The sequence below is a fragment of the Cimex lectularius genome, unplaced genomic scaffold (genome assembly GCF_000648675.2).
Source record: "Cimex lectularius strain Harlan isolate CLEC.00 unplaced genomic scaffold, Clec_2.1 scaffold60, whole genome shotgun sequence".
NCBI classification, from domain to species: domain Eukaryota; kingdom Metazoa; phylum Arthropoda; class Insecta; order Hemiptera; family Cimicidae; genus Cimex; species Cimex lectularius.
Window position 1 is genome coordinate 1,206,805 of NW_019392643.1, and position 24,144 is coordinate 1,230,948.

The 24,144-nt window shown below is 38.1% G+C and overlaps 1 protein-coding gene across 1 annotated transcript in view; it reads left to right on the plus strand.

Moving 5' to 3' along the window:
- Nucleotides 1–1,264: 1,264 nt before the first annotated feature.
- LOC106661010 (zwei Ig domain protein zig-8-like) overlaps nt 1,265–24,144 on the plus strand; it is a 124,733-nt gene continuing 101,853 nt past the window's right edge. The window contains exon 1 of the mRNA XM_014384108.2: nt 1,265–1,398. Coding sequence (XP_014239594.2) covers nt 1,356–1,398 — 43 coding nt within the window. The 5' untranslated portion in view covers nt 1,265–1,355. The remainder of the gene's footprint in view (nt 1,399–24,144) is intronic.

The following is a 24,144-nucleotide window of genomic DNA, read 5'->3' on the forward strand; positions in this document are numbered from 1 at the left end:
CCCCCTCCATCTTTGTAATTAGTTCTCTAGTTTTAGTTAGTAATTGGTTAACTCCAGCGAGTAGTGGGTATATTTTTTGTATACAGTACTGATACATATGTCGTTTTGTGTTGTACATTGAGAGTAAATTTATTTATTAGCGTGATTGCGTAAGGTGAGAGGCCCTAGAGCATTGACATTGTATTATTATATAGCACGTGTAAAGAGTTAAGGATGAGTAGCTCTTGCACTTCGGCATGTCTCCAGATAGTCAAAACGTAAGAACGATCATCCTAACTCGACGCACAATCGGCCATGTGCAGTTCACACTCGGACATTTGATTTTGGCGCAAAGATCGCGTATGGGTTCGGCAGAGAAACGTTATGCACTGACAGGCAGAAAACTCCACCCACTTCTAATATAACTTAATTTGTATATATTTTATATATTAATCAATGGTTCATATTTTTAAACCTTTAGTATCAGTATTACCGTATAAAAGATTAGAATATATTTTTATAAAATTATTGCAATTGTGTTCAAAATAAAGTTATTTTACTGCCCAGCAAGTGTTTATTTATTCATCTAAAACAGAAGTAAAAAATATTATTTCTGGAGAAAAATTGAACGTAAGTGCCCAAGCGCAACTAAAGTTGCGTGCTATTAATTTGTTATATATATTTTTTAATTTTTTTAACGAGGCTTCGAAACATCAGAGGTCATATCAGACCTCAAGGTGCCGGTTTTTTTTAAGAAAAGCCCATTTGTAAGTATGTTGGGTTCGAATGCAGGGCCGCTGGATTGGAACCCGGGACCTTTACCTTACAGCGATAAGCGACGAGTCAACGCTTAAACCGTTGCGGCCACCGACGCCCCATATTAGTTATAGAAAAGAATTAGGGCTTCCAAATTTTTTTTTTTTTTTTGACATGGTAGACATATAATCAGGTTACTGTTTTTTTATTTATTTATTTTTTTACGAGGGTTCGCAACGCCAGAGGTTATGGTGTATATACTTTTGTAAATTTTTTTGTTCAAATATGTTTTTAGTTTTTATATTTTAAATAAACGTATTATCTATCCATCTGTTTATCTATTTGGTCAGACAAAAAATCAGGTTCTTAAAAGAGACGTGCGTAAATTCTGCAGAAAACGGACATGGCTTTCGTGCAACTTCGTCCTACTATCTATTCTCTATTAAAAATGGTATATTTCCGGAAGAGGTCTAAGTTCGTGGGGGTGGCAATGTGAGCAGTTGGAGGGGGCGGTGGCAGTTTGTGTAGGGAGCGTGGGGGTGGTTTCCAGTACGCTGTAGGGCTCTGGAGCCTTAAGACAGATCTCGACGGCACTGCAATACAATTCACCGATATGTAACATGCACACCATTCTGCCCGCTCTCTGCCTCTCTGCTTTAGCAGGTCAGTAGTACCTTTATCTGCTCTTTCACGCCGTTCTCTATCGATTGACCCCGGACGGGGGCCGTTTTAAAACCCGCCTTTCGAACTAGCAGAAGTGTCTCTCGTCCAGTCAAACCACTCGGATAACGTTCGGCCTGTTTATAAATTGAATGTTTTGACGATAGCCCCTAGGGTTTGTGTATTTGAATAGGATTGTCCTACAGACTCCCGACCTCCGCTCTCTCCTGTATCGACTGGCCAAATCTTACGGATAATACGAACTGTATTTTCAATTAATCAACCAACTCGAGTTTTTTTTAGCGTGTGTCGGGCCAATGTTTGGATTTGGCACGAATTGACTGAACGTCGACACCGGCTGCACACCCGTTAACCCTTTTCCACACATCGCCTTCGCACGCTAATCCCTTTCTGTTTAGATTACCCCTCCCCTTTTTTCAGCTTGCTTAAGCCGGCACATTAATTTCAACCATCGGTTTTCCAATTTCACATTCATCCTACAAAAAAAAAAAACAAAAAAAAAACATTGTCGATATCAAAAATATGTACAGAGCCAAATCAAAAACAGAAAATACATCTTTTGAGTTGAAGTGAATAATAGTTCATCAGGTGTATTTAAATAATGAAAAATTATAATTTTCTGTATGTAATGTGCTGCAAGAACTACAGAAATCAGTACTGATGTAAGCCAAAATCAAAACATCCATGTTTAACACATGTGCCAGTTAAAGACCATAACAAACAAAGTAGTCCTTGCTTTTTAATTTAATTTGAAATATTGCGGTACGTTTTAGCAGGAAAAAACAAACAAGAATTTAATAGATAAACGGGGAAACAATCATCAATATTTTTTTTTTCAAGAAATAAAATGTTTGACGCTTCAATTGAACCAACGGTAATGATTCAAAACAAAAAACATTATAAGCATAATCTAGGGACTACCGACAAAAACTGCTCTCATTTTTGAAAAACCTTTGCTTCGGTCATATTCCAGAAACTCAGTTTGGCTTCAGATCTCAGCATTCTTGCTCACAATACTAGGGCTGTTTCCCGACAGAGAAAAGGTATGGCGTGACGGTCTTAAGCACAAACTGAGAAATGTGGTACTGCATACTCTAAAAACCAAGATGTAAACGCGGGAGTTCCACAAGGAAATGTCCTAGGCCATTTTTTGTATCTTGTGTCATCGGCCTTTCTTAAACCAATGGGGGGAGGGAGTTAAAATGGTTGTTGCTGTACGTACTGATTTTTGAGCCATTTGCGATTGTAATGATTTCAAAATTACAAAAAGTCATCATAATCTAGAGAACTACCGGTCAAAACTAGTCTCGATTTTCATAAATTTTTTTAAAGAAATAATTTTGTTCCTGTGTACACTTAATTTTGGAGCTTATATTCCAAAAACTCTGTTTAGCTCGAAACCTCAACATTCTTGCCCTCAGGATGGAATTTTAATTTTCTTACTAGGGAGTTTTCTAAGGTATAACATGACCTTCTTAAAGACAAACTATGAAATATGGTACTGCACACACTAAAAAATCCTTGTAAACGCAGGAGTTTCACAAGGAAACGTCCTATGCCCCTTTTTGTATCTTGTGTTATCGGCCTTTTCTAAATCGGGATAAAATGTTTGATGCTGTATGTACTGTTTTTTGTGCCATTGGCGATTGTGTCGATTCCAAAACTTCAAAAAAGCCATCATAATCAAGGGAACTACCAGCCATTAACCAAAGGTACTTCGATTTTCTGAAACATTTTTGAAAAACATTTGCTTGGGTCTTATATCCCAGAAAACCAGTTTGGCTTCAGATCTCAGCGTTCTTGCCCACAGGCCACATAATTTTCTTGACTAGGGGAGAACGTAATGCATACCCGTCTTAAGCACAAACTGTGAAATGTGGTACTGCATATTCTAAAAACCACGATTTAAATGCGGGAGTTAGACAAGGAAGCGTCCTAGGCCCCTTTTTCGTACCTTGTATCGGCTTTTCCTAAACCGGATAGTTTAGTTAGAGCACAACTTGCAATTGATGCACCAGTGTACAGTACTAAGTCCAAAGTACTCAGAACCATAGTCAATGATCCTTGTCTCCAACATTACCCTTCAAAATGACTTCAAAATCGCAAAAAATAATCTCCAAAAAATTTTCATGTTTCTATAATCTTCTCACCTTAATCGAGTTGCCCAATCCTTATCCAATAGAAACCAACATTCTAATCCCGCTAGACTGGAGAGAAGATGCTCTCCCGACCTATTAAATGTGGATTAGTCCTCGTGTATGTACAGTTGGGAGAACAAGAATGTTTGTTAACACCCACCCCTCCCACGACACGATCCATAACATTTTGTAAATCCGTCTCATTACATAATGTAAATAAGGTGACAGACTGTAATAAATATATTTAAAAAATTGCACGCCGTAATTCGTAGTGACGTTTGATTTCACTTTCTGAATTAGCAGGCGGATCGAACCGTTGCATTTAAGTTTGCGCATACAAATTAGTACTTAGCGGAAGGCTTCGTCGACGCTTTTAGCGGCTGTGTAAGCCGATGGAACTGAAGGCGACCCATTTATGTTTTAACAAGATTATATCATATCTCAGGGTTTAAATAAATGTATTTTATTAGTACTAAGAAAAGTAATTTCTGTCCAACTACCCGTTGGGTGTCAAACCGCTTTACAAATACTTCTTTCACATTATTTTCAATTAAAAAACCATGGACTGTGCGGGGTCCCATAAGTAAACTAATTCCTGTCAAACTGGTGGTTAATGTCCAACTACCCATTGGGCGTCGTGGTCGAAGGGTCGAACCACTTTATGATACTTCTTTCATACTATTCTCAATTAAAAAACCGTTGGCTGTGCAGGGATTCGAACCCAGGACCGTTAGCGTGGCAAATATGAGTCGGTCGCCCTACTCGGCCAACGCAGTCCCTTTTTGACCACTTCCCAAAGCTTTTTGTGTGAATTTTTCAGGCCACGGCTTTTCCGCTTCCAGGAATCAGCTTTCGCAACAAGATGACATATTCAGCTTTCTTTTTTTTTCTGGCACAAACACAGGCTTGTTTCTGCTGTTTCGAAGTCTGCAGTGTCTAATCAGCGTACTATCTATCCCTGAAACGTCCTAGGTTTAATAGTTCTACCGTTAGTTTCTGCGCCTGGTCCTTTGATGAACTTTTTCGCTTCTGTCCTAGGATACCCATTGAACTGAGGATTTATTTTAACCACTGTTGCAAGGATCTCTATTTCTGGCAATTTGGTATGCAGCAAAAGGGTTCAGGGCCGATAGGTGTCCTCATTGAACCAGACTAGGCCAATTTATAGACCTCCTCCTTGCCCCGTCTGTCGTGCTATCGTATTATTAACTAACATTTTAATATTTCTAACAGCTTGCCGTCTTGGGAAGGAATCGAACTGTCAAAAAATCGGATTAAGGTCCCGCGTAAGTGGAAAATGTCTCAAACCGATATGATCTATTTTCTCTCCAATCTGTCCCCTTCCTGGTGGGTTTTGACTTTTTTGGCGCCTGTTTCTGTGGCGTGACTTCAGGTCTTGTCCTCTTTTTTCGACATTCGAAGCAGGTTTTGTCACAAGGGACGGCTGCTGTTTCTGCTCTTGTCCTTTGTTGGCTTCAAGGTTGCTCTTATGAAATCGTCGCGGATTATCATCCTCCTTACTTTCACATATTCCACCTCTCTTTCAGTAAGGTTGCAAATCTGGCCCACGAGGCTCCTGTCAGATGGACCGTGGTTATCTCATCCACCGAGCCGGATTCGATGACCATCAAGCGTTGTCTTGAATGGGGAGTATTTGGTGTGTTTGGCAAGATTGCCTGTTTTGGCGATCTCAGGGCCTGTCTCAGATTTAGTTGGGTTTGTTGTATGTTTAGGTTCCATGTAGTTCCCACGGAGTAGCTAGGGAAGTAAGCTGTCCACCGTAGCCCTTTCACCCAGGGAGTGGAACTACAGCGACGACGGTTGGTATAATATGGTTAAGGCTCGGGGCCCTGAAAAGGGGCACCTCGTGTCCTCATCCACGTCCCTCTCTCAATCCAGGTTCCTTCACTCTTTACTGTGACCCCTCCCAACCCTTGGTTACAAGGGGTGTGTCCAGGCACAAAATAATGGTGCAGCCCTGAGGGCGTGGCAACCTCTCTAAAGCACAAGCTGTAATCGTGTCGGCCTCGGGTCGGCATGGGCAGCGGGTGCCTTATCAGAGGCACACGAGGGTTAGGGTACCAGATCCTGTCTGCACAGACGGGGGAGGGTACATAACCATCTGTACTACGGGGTAACAGAAATGTTCCAAAATCCAGCCCCTGTTACTGGGAATGGATTCGAAGTGGTACGTGGTGACGCCCCTAGCGGGAACTTAGAAAAGAGGCTATCTTCGACATGTGGCCTTCGCACGAAACTTGCGTATGACCACCGTTATACATCCGGCCTCACGGGATACGGCGGATCGGACGGCAGAGTATAAGCGTTGAATACGCTATGATTATGCTGGAAAGTCCCTCGAATGCGTGAGTAGTGGTGGGTGGGTAGAATAGTAGCAACCGGGTAGTGAATCGGTTGCTCCTATTCGAGTATGCTTTGCACGTAGGTGTAGGCTGAGCTCGATTGGAGGCTTTTACCGTAGGCGGTACTCCTCTAGGGGGTGGTTAGCAATTTCACTTTAAACATAACCGCAGTCGGAGTTGATCCGGAAGTTTCTACGCTAGGGAAGTCCCAATACTCTGGGAGATAGAGTGGTCTTCTCTTCCTAAGGAGTGCGCGGAGACTAGGCTGATGTATTTCGGCCCAGGTAGCCCTTTGCGCGCGGCATACGGTTCGATGCTTAATGCGCACACGACCACTCAGAATGGGCAAGCGGGAAGCGAGGTTATCTTGGTAAGGGACAGCCTCTACAAGCCTCTACACCAACGTGCGTCAGCTCTCATCTTGAGAATCAAAACGTTCGAAAAGGCCTAATTGGCCAGGTGCGGGCGTTAAAGATCTTCATCGTTCTTTTAAGGACGACCGAGTATGCGGGAATCTCATGTCCACCCTAGCAGAGCTCCGCATCAGGGGGTATACCTACATACAATAGGGTGACGGCAGGTTCCCTGAGTTTGAGACACTAATTTTTTAAACCCCAGTGCTGATTGTCCTTCGTCACGGATCGCTTTACAATTTGTATTAGGGTCGCCATGGCCCCTTTTAGCCTATTTGATGCGCCGATCACCCATTCCTGGGAGGGAGCAGGCCACCAGGGAGCACTGCGTGGAAGTCTGGTTTGATCTTTTGCCCCCCCTTGGAAGATGTACTACGATCATAATTCCGTTTGAGATTCGTACATGATTTATCTGTTTCTAAACCGTGAAACCGTACAAATCTGGACCAAAAATGAAAAGCGTTCGCCCGATTCTGCCCGTTTTGACTCAATGTGTTCGCCAAGTGGGAAAACCGGCTGTGACATCCATTCCGTTACATTTAAGTCCTCATCTACTATCGGGTTAATTTTTCGGGTGGATAATAGAATTCTGTGATCTCGTGGAAAGTATGCGGTAGAATTGCAAATGTTCGATACGATAAATTGTCCCGTATTCCAAAATAAATTGTCAAGTTGAATACACGATTGAAGAAGAAAGGACAGTTAGAATAGGAAATCCTTTTAATCGGCCCTATTGTTAAGTCCGTAAGCCCTCTTTTGTGTTCAAAGCACACAAGCAGTATATATTTATTTGGGAAATGTGTCCATTTTTTCTCATCCCTTTTCATCACGAAATTGAATAGCGCACTGTGTAATAATATTAATGCAGAGATTAAGATTAATAATCACTTCATGTTATTACAAAAACCGAATTTAATTTAAATTTATCTTTTATTGTTTGCGAGATTAACACGGGCTATCTGTAGAGACCGGATTATTGTGCAGTAAAAACTCACAAGGGTAAGCCAAGGGTCACGAAAAATATTAGGAAAAATTCATAACTCCTCTGGACATTATCCAAATTCAGCGTTATTACAACCGTTAGAAAGCTGGAAGTTTCTACTTTTTGACTGTATAAACAAGGTTTAAAGTTAATGTAATTTTAAGTATTTAATATAAAAACATTAGACGCGTGTTTGAATGTTGTTGCCAATAGGCCCGAGGAGCCGAAAAATTAAAATATTTACATAATTTTAAAAAATATGATTTTCTGCCTTTATTGTGCATATCTTTTAACGTTGTTATATATCGTTCGATTTATTTTCTAATTAGGATATTAAAATAATATGGAAGATTGTATTAAATGAGATTAGGCTAATAAAAAGTTACAAAAATGAAAAAGACACAATCAGTAAAGTAGCTCAAAAAAACTTTTTTAATGAAAAACCCAAGTCGGATTCGTTGCGAGCATCGTTTAAAGGCCCTTTAAATATGCTTTAAAAAGTGTTTTGACCTACTTCTCTACCTCACTCGTTTTAAAAATAACTATGTATTGTACGTCTCCCTGTGAAGTCCTTGATATGACACTTAAAAATTCCTGATTCCTCTGGATTTTGTTCAAATTGAACGCTGTTACAACCTTTGGAAAATTGGCTGTGCACTCAGCCTATATCAACAACTTTTGGATTTTATGCAATTTATGCACCGACTATAAAAAACAATCCACCTGGTTTTTCTCCACCGTTTTCGAGCGGTTTTATACGTGCTCATGGAAAATAAACCGATCAATCCCTCACCTGATTTTCAAGAATGCATAAATTTTTAATTGCCAAGTTTCCCCAGATTTTCCGCTTTAGAACTTTTGTTCCAAGGAATTTTTCAAAAAAGCGAACCGGGAAGCGGCAATTCTTAATTTGGGATGCGGAATGCTTCTGCTGTCCATAACTACTCGTTTACCTCATCACGGAAAATCAACGTTTCCTTCCCACCGCACAGTTGTTGTGGCAGTTTGGCTTTGAATAATCTATTGAATTTATGGTAAATGTTTATGTATGCTAAAGTCGGGAGAGAGAGAGAGAGTGATCCTGAAGCGATTAAACCATGTTTTTCCCCCAAAAATCGCGAAAAATTGGAAAACGGTTGAGAAATCGGGCAAAATGGAAGCTGACAAATTGGAACCTTATTGAAATTTCCTATCGATTGCTATAGGGAGCCGCTCCAAAGACGATTTTCTTGTTCCACAGCTCAATTTTACGTTTTCGTAATAAGTCCAAAAATGCATACGTTCCCGAATTTTCGAATTTACTGATAAATGACTGAAGCTAGCAAAACATTTAAAAAACAATCTTGTTCAGCGTAAAATTTTCTAAAAAGTGAGACCTAGCGCAGGCCTGTGGCTGAAAAGGCTGAGAAAATATGCGTTTTCCAAATTTTTTTTTTTTTTCTTGCAGTGAATATTTCATTTTGTTTTATTTATCTAGAATGAGGGTAATTTTTGTTGTTGTCCTACTTAAATTCCCAACCTCTGGATTTTATCCAAATTCAACGTTATTAGAACAGAAATCGAAGTCACGATAGCTCAAGTGGTAGAGCAGCGGCGTATTTAGCCAAGGGTCGTGGGTTCGAATCCCGCTCGCGACACTGACTTTTTTATCTCAACTAAAAACCTTAATTAATTGTAATATATTAATTGGTCAAGCGGACCACAAAATTAGTGAATTTGTATTTTTTATTTTAAGCAATTATATCTATTTGGAGATCGAAAGATGCGGTCTGGTGTGACGTAGGTTTTAGAACATTTTCTTTATCGTGCCAACGTTTCGATCTTTATTGAGATCATCTTCAGAGCCTGGGATTTATAAACATTGTTTAAATACATGTAAGATGTGAAAATTTAACGTATATAGACGTAAAACAGCAATATTTCACTGGCACTCTTAACACGACACACAATAATGACACAACTACCCAGAAAACAAACTCTTTGAGTGAGTACAAATACTTTGATTGAATGTAAAATTTCTTCCATTGTATAAATTCATTTTTTCACAACCTGTATTTATTTGTAAAATTTAAACAATGTTTACAAATCCCAGGCTCTGAAGATGATCTCAATAAAGATCGAATTGTTGGCACGATAAAGAAAATGCTTTTCTAAAACCTACGTCACACCAGAGCGCAACTCACGATCTACAAATAATCATTAACTAACAGTCACTAAACACCACACCTAAATTTTATCGTTTGATTTGTTTTATTTATCTAGAATAAGAAAAAATAACCGATAACGTATTAAATGAGTTTAAATATAGAAAAATCCACAAAAATGAAAAGACGCTTTCTGTAATGTAGGTCCAAAAACCAAGTCGAATTCGTTTTTGGCACCCTTTAAAAAACTTAAATACAAATTTTGGTAACAAACAAAAAATAGAATTTCGTGCTGAATCAGCCGGGAATAATTTTTTTCTTTTGTGAACCACTTAAATTCCTTATGCGTCAGGATTTTATACAATTACTCATCGCTATTTCAACCTTTGGAAAATTGAATCCTTTCACTATTTCATGGAATGATCGATTTCAATTAAACACTTTTGGTGTCACTAATTCACCAAATATTAGATACCTTTCTGAGCGTTCATGTCGATGTCACCTAAGAGTCGAGAAAACAAAATAGTTTCAGTAATTTACAGTCCTTAAAAAAAAGTTGAGCTGACTTTATTGTGCATGTACTTTAACGACATTATGCAGCATGATGGACAAAATTAACGCACCTCCCTTACATTTTATTGTATGGGTTTTGCATTTATTCATATTTTGCATACCAAAGATAGATTTGGTTGTAAAAATAAGGCATTTAAAACGAAAATGTTTATTATCTAATTCTAACAAAACAATTATTGAGTAAAGAACCCATTTGGTAGCGGGTATTTATTTCTACCTCTGGGACGAATCACGTCCGTTAAACGGCTTTGCATTCCTTTCAGAAAATATTTCTGATAAAATCCTGAGGAATTCTATCCCATTCATCAAGAATAGCCGTTTCCAACTCTTCTAAGGGTGTTAGGACGTGGGTTTGGCCGTCTTTGAGAAGTTAGAGATCAACAACCCATTCGGTGCGGGAGTCCAAGGATATGCCACCCCAGAACATCAATGACCCATGGAATGCCAGCTGAGTGACTATTCAGCATGGGGCGTACCTTCTCCTGAGCGTCATCATATGAAATTATGCCCATCTGAAAATTTGAGGCCAACTCTCACATCATCAGTAACGAGTACTTGTCCTCAATCTTTCAATGTCCAATTCACGTTCCCGGGCGAATTGAAGCCTGGCCATTTTCTGAGCTATGGTAAAAAGAGGTCTACGAGCCGGATGCGGGGCCCTGAGGTTATTTTCATTTAGCCTTCTTCTTACACGCCTGGAGGAAATCGAAACTTTTCGGACTTGTCTTATCAGATTTTTAATCTCATTTCCCGTATTGCTGCGTTTTCGTAGAGCCTGATGACGGATGAATCTATCGTCTCTCTCTCTCGTCTGAATCTAGGTCGACCTTGTCCTGGTCTTCTAGTATGAAGCTTTGTTTTTCTCAAATGCCGAATATCTCTTTCAAATACATAATACATTAATACATTACATACATTCACACCTATACACATTGCATTCATTCTATTTGGTAGATGGAGTACTCATTATTCTTCCATCGGCCTGCACACAACAACAAACTAATCTAAATGGGGTCGATGGGGTACTTTTATAAATATTCCGCCATCGACCCAAGTCACGTACACAGCTCGAGGGGTGATCGGGATGCTATTCCACCTTCAGGCCCTCCCCATTCACTCATACAAAACACATATTTTGAAGACTATGCAAAATAAAATATTCCCAATTTCCAGAAGAAGGGGAACCCTGAAACTCGCTACCGTGTCCGAGAACTTTTCTTAAATCCGGCGGCATGCCTACGCGCTATCTGTATGGAGCCAAATCATGACACGCCTCTATTATGTGGGACACATCGAGCAACCTTTCTCTGCATAAGGGGCACCTGCGCGGGCTTCGGCCCAAAAGCAGGTGCCCGTGTGTCAACCGCTTATGGCCAATCCTCAGTCGGGTGAGGACGATCCCTCGTCTCCTACTCAAGTTCTCTGGGGCCATCTACGCCGAGGCAAGAGCCTCTCCGACGACCCCGCCCACTGACTATCTCTTCCTATTGTAGAGTAATTTACACTTAGTCTCCTGAATGTACGCTTTCTCTAATAATGTTGTGACCCTGACACTGTCATACTCACTGAAATGCCCGACTGGAGCCATTGAAAAATGTTTAAAAATAAGAATAATATCAAATGAAATCAACGATAGATAAAGATAACTGAAAGCGATCTTAAGGCATAGCAGAATGGAAGGGCATAATGCTACTTTTTGTGCAAATGGGATTAATCAGAACAAAAGTAAATAAAGCATTATTTATTGTTTATTTTGACTACGATAGATCCTAATTACCTGCAACTAATGTACAAAGGTAATAGATTTAATTTTAAGCTAAGTAAATAGAGTGGCGCGTTAAATTGGTCCATCCAGTGTATTATCCTGATTATTTTATTCTTTCAATTATAACACGGATTTTTCCAAATTAAAACTGTGATTAAACGTAAAGAAACGCGTACGTTATAATAAATCTTTATTAAAAAGTAAAAGGTATAAGAAGGTAGATAAAATGACAAATTATGCCACAGAGACATTTTCCACAGACTACTTTTCTACATTTTCCACACACTTCTTTTGATTTATAGGGATATTTCGATCCAATCTGTCAATGTTTACTTTTTAATCCTTGTGTTGTTCATGTTGATCTTCTCTCTTAAGTAAAAAATTTTTCAATATATTGTAGCCTGTTTTGGAAACTTCACAAGGACTCAAAACAAATGGCCAAATCTAAGTAGACTAGAGTGGCAACATATTTTAACCTATTTTGTCTTAAGAACGAAAATAATCAATCAACGGTGAAGTGAAATTTTTCGGGGGCCCTTTTCCATTATTTATCAAGAAAAGTGACGTAAAAATGCTATTATTTTGAATAGAATATATTCGGATGTTCTGGTACAAGTGAAGTTGATAAAAAGAAGAAATATTTGAAGTAATTTACATTTTTTCTAAATATGGTTTTCGGCCTTTAATTATTTTTTATTCTATTTTTTAATTAATTATTTTTATTACGAGGGTTCGCAACAGCAGAGAACATATCAACCCTCGGGGTGCCGGTGTTTTTGAAAAAAAGCCCATTTGTAAGTATGTCGGGTTCGAACGCAGGGCAGCTGGATTCGAACCAGGGACCTTTACTATACAGTGATGAGCGCCGTGTCAACACACCGTTGCGGCCATCGACGCCCCCCTTCTGCCTTAATTGAACATTTTTTTCTTTAATTATATATCAGTTGATTTGTACTTATCTTTCTTACCTATGATAAGAAAATAATATTGACGATTGTATTAATCGAGATCAGATTTAAAAAAAAATACGAAAACCAAAAAACATTGTAAAGTAAAAAAATAGACTTGGAAAATTTGGATTTGGATTTGTTCTTAAATACTAATTTTGATAACATAAAAAAACAGCCTTTTTGGGCTTAATCAGCCGGGGTAATTTTTTCTCCGTTGTCATATAGTTCTACTTAAAAATTCATAACTCCTCTAGATTTAATCCCATGTCGACGGAACTACAATTATATTTCTCTTCTTTGAGCTCGTATCAATAACGTTTGGTTTATGTGTGGTGTATTAGTGACAGAAATAACGTTGAAATACAACCACATTTTTTATCTTTTATATAATTTAACCACCTATCTTTCTACACATGACATCCAAGATGTCAACTCGAACTTTCATTTATTACGGTGAAGATGTGTTTCTGTCTTATTTTCGATTTCGCTTTCTTGTAGCAGAACATATGCTATTCAAAATAATTTTACGTCACTTTTTTTTTTTATAAATAATGGAAATGGGCCCCCGAGAAATTTCACTCGAATGTTCTCGACCGTAGATTGATTATTTTCGTCCTTAAGACAAAATAGGTTAAAATATGTTGCCACTCTAGTCTACTTATATTTTGTCATTTGTTTTGAGTCCTTGCGAAGTTTCCAAACTCAAAAAGCAAATAAGCCGCCGAAAGATCTTATCACAATACATTGAAAATTTTTTTACTCAAGAGAGAAGATCAACATGAACAACATAAGGATTAAAAAGAAAACAGTGTCAGATTGAATCGAAATATCCTTATAAACCAAGAGAAGTTTGTGGAAAATGTAGTAAAGTAATTTGTAAAAAGTGTCTCAGTTGTATTATTTAACACATTACCTTCTTTACTTTTGAATAAAAATTTATTAGGGGCTTAGGTGGCCTCAACGGTTAAGGCAGTGATTCTCAACCACTATACCGCTGCACTTTTGTGTGCCGCGAAATTCTTAAAGTGTGCCACTAAATTTTAGAAATGTATATAGTAAAAATTATATATATTTTTTTATTAGAGTAAAGTTTAAATTAAATTTTTATTAGGTTTCGTGGTCCGCTTGACCAAATGAATTCTTTTCAATTAATTAAGGTTTTGGTTGAAATAAAAAAGGCAGTGCACGAGCGGGAGTCGAACTCACGACATTCGGCTAAATACGTCGCTGCTCTCCCACTTGAGCTATCGTGACTTCGATCCACTCGGACACCAACTTCCCAACCCCATCTGTTTGAATTTTCCCTTCTTTTTGCCATTTTTACTTTCAAAAAGGTGGGGTTGAGATGGGAAGTTGGCGTCCGAGTGGATCGAAGTCGCGATAGCTCTAGTGGTTAGAGCAGCGACGTATTTAGCCGAATGTTGTGGGTTCGACTCCCGCTCGTGACACTGACCTTTTTATCTCAACCAAAACCTTAATTAACTGAAAAGTTTAAATTAAAGAAAAGTACTTATATATATGAATATGTTAAAATTATTAAATAATATAATTTAAATAGAAAATGTACAAATTATTTTAACAGGAATAGGTATTTAAATCCATAAAAAATTTAATTACTTGTTTTGTAACGTGTTCTACCTTAGAATCATAAACTGATTTTTATGCCTCAAGTCGGCTCACACGTGTCAAGCCGGGAACACACCCGATGCGACGCCTTGCCACGTTTTGGTGGGGTGTGCACATTTGCCCGACGCAAGTACACGCCACGTACAGTCACAGAGCGCGTATCCCAATCAGTATCACAATCGCACCGCCTCTTAGTATACTATTTTGAACGAAAGCTTGTAAAAAATTGTTAGTTAAATTTTAAGAGCACAACCATGTAATAAATTGTTTTTGTAAAACTTAATTGTTTTAAATTAATTATTCCGGTGTTTTGATAAATTTTCTTCCTAACCATCGTAATTAAATAATATTTGTAAATTGTTTAATTTGGTAATCGTTTAATTTGGTTTACATTAAAATAGGAATGTTGTAATTAATATAACGGCAAAATTACATATGCTTAAATTTGAAATAAACTACAAAAAAATATGAGTGTCCTATTGTGAAGCTACTCGACGAAAATGGTGTAATTTTATGAGCAAAACCATGAAATAAATTGTCAGTTAAATTTTATGAGTAAAACCGTGTAATAAATTGTTAGTTAAATTCATTATATCAAAAAATGTTATTACGGTGTTTTGGTCAATTTTCTATCAAACCATTAAAATTGATTTTTTTAATAAAAACGAATGAATTTTTGATATGGTCAATGCCAAAAAAAAAAAAAAATTGATATCGGTTAATTTGGTTCATATTAAAATAAGTATGTTGTAATTAATATAACGGCAATATTGAATAAAAATATGAGTGTCCGGTTCTTTTCTCTTCGACTCTACTCGATGCTACCCGATGAAAATCTGGACAGCGGGGATCGCAGAGCGTAGAGTAGGGTAGCGTTGCATGTCATCGGGCAGACGTGCACGGTTGTAATACAAACTTATGGAAAAATGAACTTTGGATTTTCGTCGGGTAGCGTCGCATGGCGTTGCATCGGGTAAGTGTGTTCCCAGCTTAAAAGACATCTCCAAACTTCGAGGTGTTCGCATATTTCATCAAATAACGTGAAGCTCAAAAGCTCTTGTTTGTTTTCTTTTAAAACATCATTTAACACAAAAAAACCCTCCATCCCTTCCTTCTCAAAAGATTCAATCCAAAGCTGTATTTCTCTTTTGATGGCGCCGACTTTGTCATTAGCATCGAAAGTTTTGATACTCTTCCCTTGCAAAGAAAGATTCATCTCATTGCTTTTCATGAAAATATCTGATAAATACGACAGTATAAATTGCCATTCCTCATCATTGAAAACATTGACAAAATTGACATAAGGTAAAGGTTCCGGGTTCGAATGCAGCGGCCCTGCATTTGAACCTGACATACTTACAAATGGGCTTTATTTCAAAAACACCAGCACCCTGAGGGTTTATGTGACCTCTGCTATTGCGAACTCTCGAAAAAAAAAAAAAAAAAACAATATATGAAAGGACATCGGTGGCCGCAACGGTTTAGGTGTTGACACGGCGCTCATCACTGTAAGGTAAAGGTCCCGGGTTCGAATCCAGCAGCCCAGTATTCGAACCCGACATACTTACAAATGGGCTTTATTCAAAAACACCGTGAGGGTTGATATGACCTCTGCTGCTGTAAAAAGACTTTTTTTTACTATACTACGTCTTTTGGTTTTTTTCTTTTTTTTAATCGGATCTCCATTAATAAAATCGTCAATATTATTTTCTTACCATAGGTAAGAAAGGTAAGTACAAATCAACTGATATATAATTAAAGAAAAAAAAAGTTTAATTAAGGCAGAAGGGGGGCGTCGATGGGCGCAACGGTGTGTTGACACGGCGCTCATCACTGTATGGTAAAGGTCCCGGGTTCGAATCCAGCGGCCCTGCATTCGAATCCGACATACTTACAAATGGGATTTATTTAAAAAACACCGGCACCCTGAGGGTTTATGTGACTTCTGCTGTTGCGAACTCTCGTAAAAAAAGGAAAAAAAAACAATATATGCAAGGACGTCGGTGGCCGCAACGGTTTAGGCGTTGACAAGGAGCTCATCACTGTAAGGTGAAGGTCCCGGGTTCGAATCCAGCGGCCCAGTATTCGAACCCGACATACTTACAAATGGGCTTTATTCAAAAAATCCGGCACCCTGAGGGTTAATATGATTTCTGCTGTTGCGAACCCTCGTAAAAATAAAAAATGCCGGCCTGGATCGGTCTTGTCAAAGAGAACTCATTGCCGCACCTTACTCTTTAGTAACGATCTGTTAAGATTTGACGATTTGGCGGTAAGTTTGAAGAGAACTTATAATGAACGTTTATGTCACGCTGATCGGGCAATTTTTTCATGAAACCTGTTTTAAATTTAAACGTTGTTGGATTTGTTTTCTTGTAGGATTCCAGGCATATTAAAAACACTGTGTGTGTTATATTGGAAAGTTAATTAAACATATCTGGAAACGAATATGCTCGTGCCGGGAGCTTTGAAACAGCCATGAAACTGGTGAAATTACATTTTCCTTTTGATTAAAAATTGTGATTTATCACTCCAAATACAAAACGCGTGGAGTCATTGTTGTTTGAATAATAAATATTTAGATGTTTATATTTTCATTTTGTGCGGATGCTTTGGTGGGGGGGGGGTGTTTATTACACGCGAAGTAAAAAGGGTAAAATTTTTGACAATTTTGAATTAATTAAGAAAGTTTGTCCTCCAATTACGAAATTCACACGACTGTCCTAAACTATTAACTATTGGGCTGTCNAAAATCCTGCATTATTTTTCGGACAACCCAATATTATGCATATCGATTTTCACTTGTCAATTTACACCTTGCCCAGTCATTAAAAATCAATATTAATTAATTACAATTTTATAGCGATGATTATGATAGGGAGATGAGAATAATAGTTTTATTTTATTTTCCCAAGTCCAATATAGAAATACAGTTCGGATTACAAAGGGTGCTAAAAAATGCATACATATGTAAACAACACGACACTTTGTTATTGTCCCAACGTGTTGTCAATTTTTCTTTGAAAGAAAACTTTTTTTAAAATTTATTTTTCCTTTTTTCCCACTCAATCACTCTCTTTGTTTTCTCTTTTTCTCTCCCTCGCTCTTTATCTCTCTGACACTTTCTCACTCTCTCTATCTATCTGACTCATTGACTGCAGATTGGCTAACTGACTATCTTTTTCCACTCACTCACTTACTCTCTTTCTTCCTCTCTCTGTCTTACTCTCACATATACACTCGCTCTCTCTTTTTCCTTCTGGCTCACTTTCTCTCCCTCTCTGAATGACTGACTGACTGACTCAGTCACTTACTCACACCCCTCCCTTCCACCCTCTCTCACTCACGCAATTATTCACTCACACTTTCTCTGTCTGTCTCTTTCACCTTCTCTCTCTCTCTCTCTCTCTCTCTCTCTCTCTCTCCTTCCCCCAAAATTACGTTTCATTTGTTTTCTTTATAATTTCCATTTCCTGAATTATTTGTCAGTTCGGACCACTGGAATGTTCGGAATAAGGAGAGAGCATTTGTTGAATTGGTCGTTTCGGATCATTTTGGTCTATTTTCACAGGTCCTACTATTAACTGCCTATTACCGTCTTACTCTAATTAATAATATTATACTCGATTTTATTACACGTCGTTGTGCACAAAAATACAATTAATACTTCTGTTGTTAATATTATATTATTATTTATATTTTAAATGTCGTATTTTACTGTTTTGTTGACTTATTGACAAAGTGGTTCGTTAATTGCTACATTTTGATATGAAATATTACGATCAAACATAAATTATACATAAACGCCACATCATATGGGCAAATTGAAAAAACAAGCTTTATTAAAAAAAACATGTTTTTTTAATAACTCATTGCCGTTGAGCCGGATTACTTAAATTAATCAAATGGTAATTAATTTTTTCTTTTAATAAAAATAAAAAACAAACAAAAGCACGCGCTTTTAATCACAATGGGCGGTTGTTTTATAAATACTCTTTAACTCCTTTTGTCAGTGCGTTGTATTTGGTTGGATATTATTAATTTACTAATTAATTATGCACATTTATTCATTGTTCACTCGGCTCAACAAAAATACGTAATGGCATTGCTTATTTAATATGAACAGGATAGAATTGAATGTTATTTCCGAAGGACGAGGTTTAACCCTTACTCGATGCCATTCAAAGCAAAAATCGATTAAAGATAAAGCGAAAAACGGCATTTTTTGAATTGAATTCGGTACAGTACCGAACTGAATTTCAACAAAATTGGTGCCACGGGCCCCAAGCATTTTAGCATACCCAGACTAGATCAAATGTTAATAATTATAGGCCCATATGGTTAAAATCAACAATTGCTTTTTTATTGCATTATTTTTTTTTACCTCGTTCATAATTATTTGTATCCAGTTCAGAGAAGGGAGTTGAACCCATATATGTTTAACTGTCACAATTGACTATATTAATTACTCCTTTTGTCTAAAGTTTTGGTCGAAATGAAAAGGGTTCTGCTGAACTTCAGAATTTGATCAATTTTTATTTAAACAGGAGATCAAATCCTGATTCAAACGTGAGAAGGCGTCTTTTACCACAGGCTCTCTATATGGAGCCAAGGAATGACACCCTTCCATTATATGGAGGAACATACACTGACAGGCAAAAAATTCCTCCCAACTGATTTTTTTTTCATTTTCTCGATAAAAGAAAATTCTGCCCTTAATTTGTCTCATTGTTTTTATCAATAAATATTTGTTTATGGTATGTTTTAAATTGGGAATATCAATGCGAAGTAAACAAACTTAATCCTTAATCCAAAACAAGGATAAAGGACTTGCCAATGTGTACTTTTTATGTAATTTAAAATATTTATTCAGTCCCATTTGATTCTGAAGCAATAAACTGTTTAGTTTTCATCTTTGTTTTCTTAATTTCAAATTTTAAACATAAAAATGCCATTTAGTGTTGAGGATGTTGTACGTGTTGTGTCACTTATTGATGATGGATGTTCCATCATGAATGCTATGGCCATCAAAGTTCCTTACGAAACGCTGCGACACGCGGTGAGACTTTTTCGAGAAACTGAGTCCTACCATAGAAGGTCCGGTTTTGGACGCCCTAGGGTAACAGAACCATAAGATGACCGTTTTTTGACTTTGAGAATTTTGTGAAACCGGCACCTTACTGTTGTTCAAGCGATTCATCAGCTACAGGAAATTCGAGGCCAAATTTCTGAACGCACTGCTCGAACAAGATTAAATCAGTATGGGCTGATGGCTTTTCACCCCGTAAGAGGACCAGAATTGACCAGAATACGCAGAGTTGCACGGCTCGCATTTGCTCGAGAACACAGGCATTGGTCTTTGGACGAATGGTCTGCTGTACTTTTTACAGATGAGTGTAGACTTGCTTTACGATTTCCAGATGGACGTGAAAGAGTGTGGAGAAGGCGAAATGAAAGGCACAAAGCCTGTAACTTTTCCCATAGCCAACGTTTTCAGAGTACCTCACTGATGGTATGAGCGGGAATTTCAATGGAGAGTCGCACTGAGTTGGTTGTTGTTCGTGGAGGGTTTTTGACGACAGTTACTTGGTGGATGAAATTTTGGAACATCATGCGTTGCCTGTTGAAAATGAATGACGAAATCAGCGACAATCCTATTCTAATGCACGATAATGCCCGACCACATGTCGCTCGCATAGTACAAACGTACCTTCAACAGCATAACATCAGGGTCTTAGCCTGGCCAGCCCTTCTCCAGACTTGAACCCCATGGAACATTTATGGGTTGACCTCAAAAGACGAGTAAAAGCACGTCCATCGCTTCCTGATACTAAAGGTTAACAAACATGAAAATTTGATTAATACATAAAAATATGTACATATTAAGTTATATTAGAAGTGGGTGGAGTTTTCTGCCTGTCAGTGCATAACGTTTCTCTGCCGAACCCATACACGATCTTTGCGCCAAATAAAAATGTCCGAGTGTCAACTGCACATGGCCGATTGTGCGTCGGGTTAGAATGATCGTTCTGACTATCTGGAGACCTACCGAAGTGCAAGAGCATCTCCTTCATAACCCTTTACACGTGCTCTACACTAGGTCCTCTCACCCTACGCAATCACGCTAATAAATTTACTCTCAACTTACAACATAACACGTGATAGTATCAGTACTGTATACAAAAATTATACCCGTTACTAGCTGGGTAACTTAATTACAAGGACCCGCATACTAGCTACTCTTCTCAAGCACAATTATCAAGTCAGGTGGCATACCAACACGCTCCCTATGTAAAACCATGAAAGGACACCGTCCAATTAGGAGACATGTTGAGCTTTCTCAGCCGGACACGTGTGTTTTGGCCAAAAGGACGTATCCATGTGTCAATCTTTTATGACCTATTCTCTTGTACGATACAGGTCCTCCGTGGGACACCCATCGACCTTGATACTTTGCAACTTTTGCCTGGCCGGCCAATTTGGATTACCATTTTTCCTGCGGATATTTCTCTCACGCAAACATTTCTGATTTTTTTACAGTAACAGCCAAGAATTTAAATATTCCTTTTGTAAAAATCAGATTCATCTCTTATTTATAAGAGCCAAATCAGTTTCCAGCTCCGGGTAAAGAACCCCCGCATAAAAAATTAATCGTCTTCGTCAATTTCACCCTTTAATTAATTAACCGATAAAAATGAAACAATTAATCAAAGTGGAGGATTTAAAACTGTAATCCCTCGGACGAGGAAACATGGGATTGAGGTCCGGCGTTTGCGCCTTGACCTAGTTTCTGCTTTAAACCAAGCACAGAGCTTGCCATATAAAATAAATGAGCTCGATAAAATTTAGGCAACCGGGTTGACCCTTTCCTCGAATTAATTAAGAATGAGAAAAATAAGGTTGGGTAATGAGTGACGAATGTAGTTTTGTACATTAGGCGGTGGGGCAGTACATAGAGGAATTTATGTTCCCGGGAATTAATCGATTTTTTTTTCAGTTTGTATAATATATTGTTTCTTGAACCGAGTTTAAATGATGAACCTGGTTCACATTGAACGACCATCGAGGGAAATTAATCCTAGTTCAGAGTTAGGCGACGTACCTTTTGTACAAACAATGTGTATGATTGAAGACATGTTCTTGCATATGAATTAAGTTTTGTTCACGAGTTTCAACAAAAATTGTTCAAATTCTTAAGTTAGTTGGTTGTACTAGGTTCAGTCGAACGGCAATATTCCTTTTTCTGAACTTGAAATTGAGAACGTGGTTCTAGTGAACCCAGTTTTTTCCGAAGGTATTTCAACTACGAGGTTAAATGAACCCTCGGGGTTCCGATGTTTTTCCAAAAAGTCCATTTGCAAGTATGCCGGGTTCGAATGCAGGGACGATGGATTCGAACGCGGAACCTTTATCTTACATCGAAGAGCACAGTGTACATGGGTGTAAACCCAGTTTAAAGTGTCCTTGGTGCAATTGTAAGGATGTGACTTTTAAAAAAAAGTGAATTGCTTTCTGGTGTTACAAGTACGTATGGTTAAACTGAACTAATGATGCGGATAGAATGTGTTGTAAGATCCAGGAGGCATGTCAATCTAGACGGCACCGGCGAAAAACATCTTAATAGGCGATAATGTTTAGTTTTACGTTATATGTTGTAGGATATTAGACATCAGCCTCTTTACATATATTACACACCTCCATCAACATTGGTCTATTGCAGGACATCTATTATTATTTAGTGCTCTTAAAGTTTGAGGCTTTTTACCGGATCCCAAAGCTTTTTGGCTCCATTTTGTATCTAAGCCTTCGCACTAACAGAGGATATGTTGTGCTCTTCTTTTTCTTTCAGGCACTATCTGCAGGTTTGTTTCTGCTACTACGAATCAACATGCCTCCGTTTACAGTAACCCATCTTCAGACTGACTGTAATTTGTTCTACCACGTCCTCCGTTTAGCAGTTTTGCCGTTGGCTTCTGTTGTGGCCCTTATCCGGATTCCGGATCCCATGCGGATAGAGTTCCGAATCAAGGACTTATTTTTAACCCTGTCTGATGGATCTATGTTTCTGGTAATTATGCCGCAAAAGGGCATGATTAGATATGATGATCACTACATGTGTCCTGATTGAAATTGCCATGACCTATCGGCCTCGTCTGTATGCCCTGGTACCCAGACAAGGGTAATTTTGTTGTTGTCCACAATGTCTGCCAGGGCATTGGTGCAGTCCTAAAAGTCTCTGGCCTTTACTACCGATAAGGTTGGCTATCCGGGTAGATGGTTATTTTTTTGTTGGCAATGCCTAGTCTTTTGATATCTTTGGCACAGTGTTCAATAGCCAGGCAGAGCACATTTCTACCCTGAAAGATGGTGACAATACTTATAGTCAGATATAGTAGGCATTAAGCTTATTTAAGACCAATAAATCAATCTTTTAAATTGACAGAATTAGTACGTCTGAGTGGACCGAAGTGGCCGACTCGTATTTGCCACGCTAGAGGTTCTGGTTCGAATCCCGGTATAGCTTATGCTTTTTAATTGAAAATAATATGAAAAAAGTTTTATGAAGTCCGCGACACTCAACGAATAGTTGGACGTTAAACTTTCCTCTATTTACGCCCTAGACAAACAATTAAATTGCACAATATTACGAGTTGCGCAATATTTTTGACCGTTTAAAGTTAGTATAAAGCGGCCCATAGACGATCAATATTATTGCACAATATTTTGGGTTGTGCAATTTAATTGATCGTGTGTAGACGATATTGAAAGTTTGTGCAATACATTACATGATTGACGAAAAGTTGAAAATATATTGTACAACCTGGAAAATATTGCACCGTCTGTTGGCATTATTGCGCAATATCAGTCAGTTTGTGAAGTATCAACAAGTGGTACAGTTCATTGCACAAACAAAATTTTGTACAATATTATTGAACGTTAAGAGGCAACCGTCAAATTATTGTGCAATCTATATTGTACAATAATATTGACCGTCTATGGGCCGCTAAAGTTTGCTCAATGATTGAGCCAAAGTTTGTGCGAGTTTAATTTTTATTGCACCGTGTAGGGTTAATATTGCCCAATATTTTTTAGTTTATGTCTAGCGTTCAAAGGACGAGTACTTCTCTTGCAGTGTCTTGCTCCGCGAAAACATTGAAATATTGACGCTTATCGTCAATATTATCGCGTGATAAATGGGATCAAGATTTTATTCAATATTATCGCACAATAAAAATATTGTGCAATGTTATTGTGAGTCTGGGGTCAGCCTAAGAGAACAAAACTTTTTCTCCAATGAATTCAGGACGAGTTAAATTTTTAAAAAGGGGAATTTCGGATTTGACTCGAATCGCTTCTCCTGGCGAAAAAAATGACCAAGATTCCATTAATGGAGGTTAATTATAAATATAAAAGTTAATTGTATAAACGGAAACCTTTGCACAATCTCTCTTACCCTCTATAACTCCCTCTTCCTCTTCGCCCCCACGCTATCTTTCTCTTCAAAAACCCTTAGCTTTAATGGTTTGTTTAGTTTGTGAGGCTGTTTAATTTAATAAAAGGAGTTGGAAACATCTCAGGCTTTAATAAGAGAGTAGGGTGGAAACCAACCCTTTCACAGTTCTATGACTTACAATGAAGAATTCCATTTACGCATCCGGCCATTTAGAGTGAACAATCTCGGACTAAAAACTTGAATTTCACTCGGCTCGTAATCGGCAAATAAACAAATGTACGTGACTGAACCACCACTGCAGTTTTTGTTTTTAAATAATT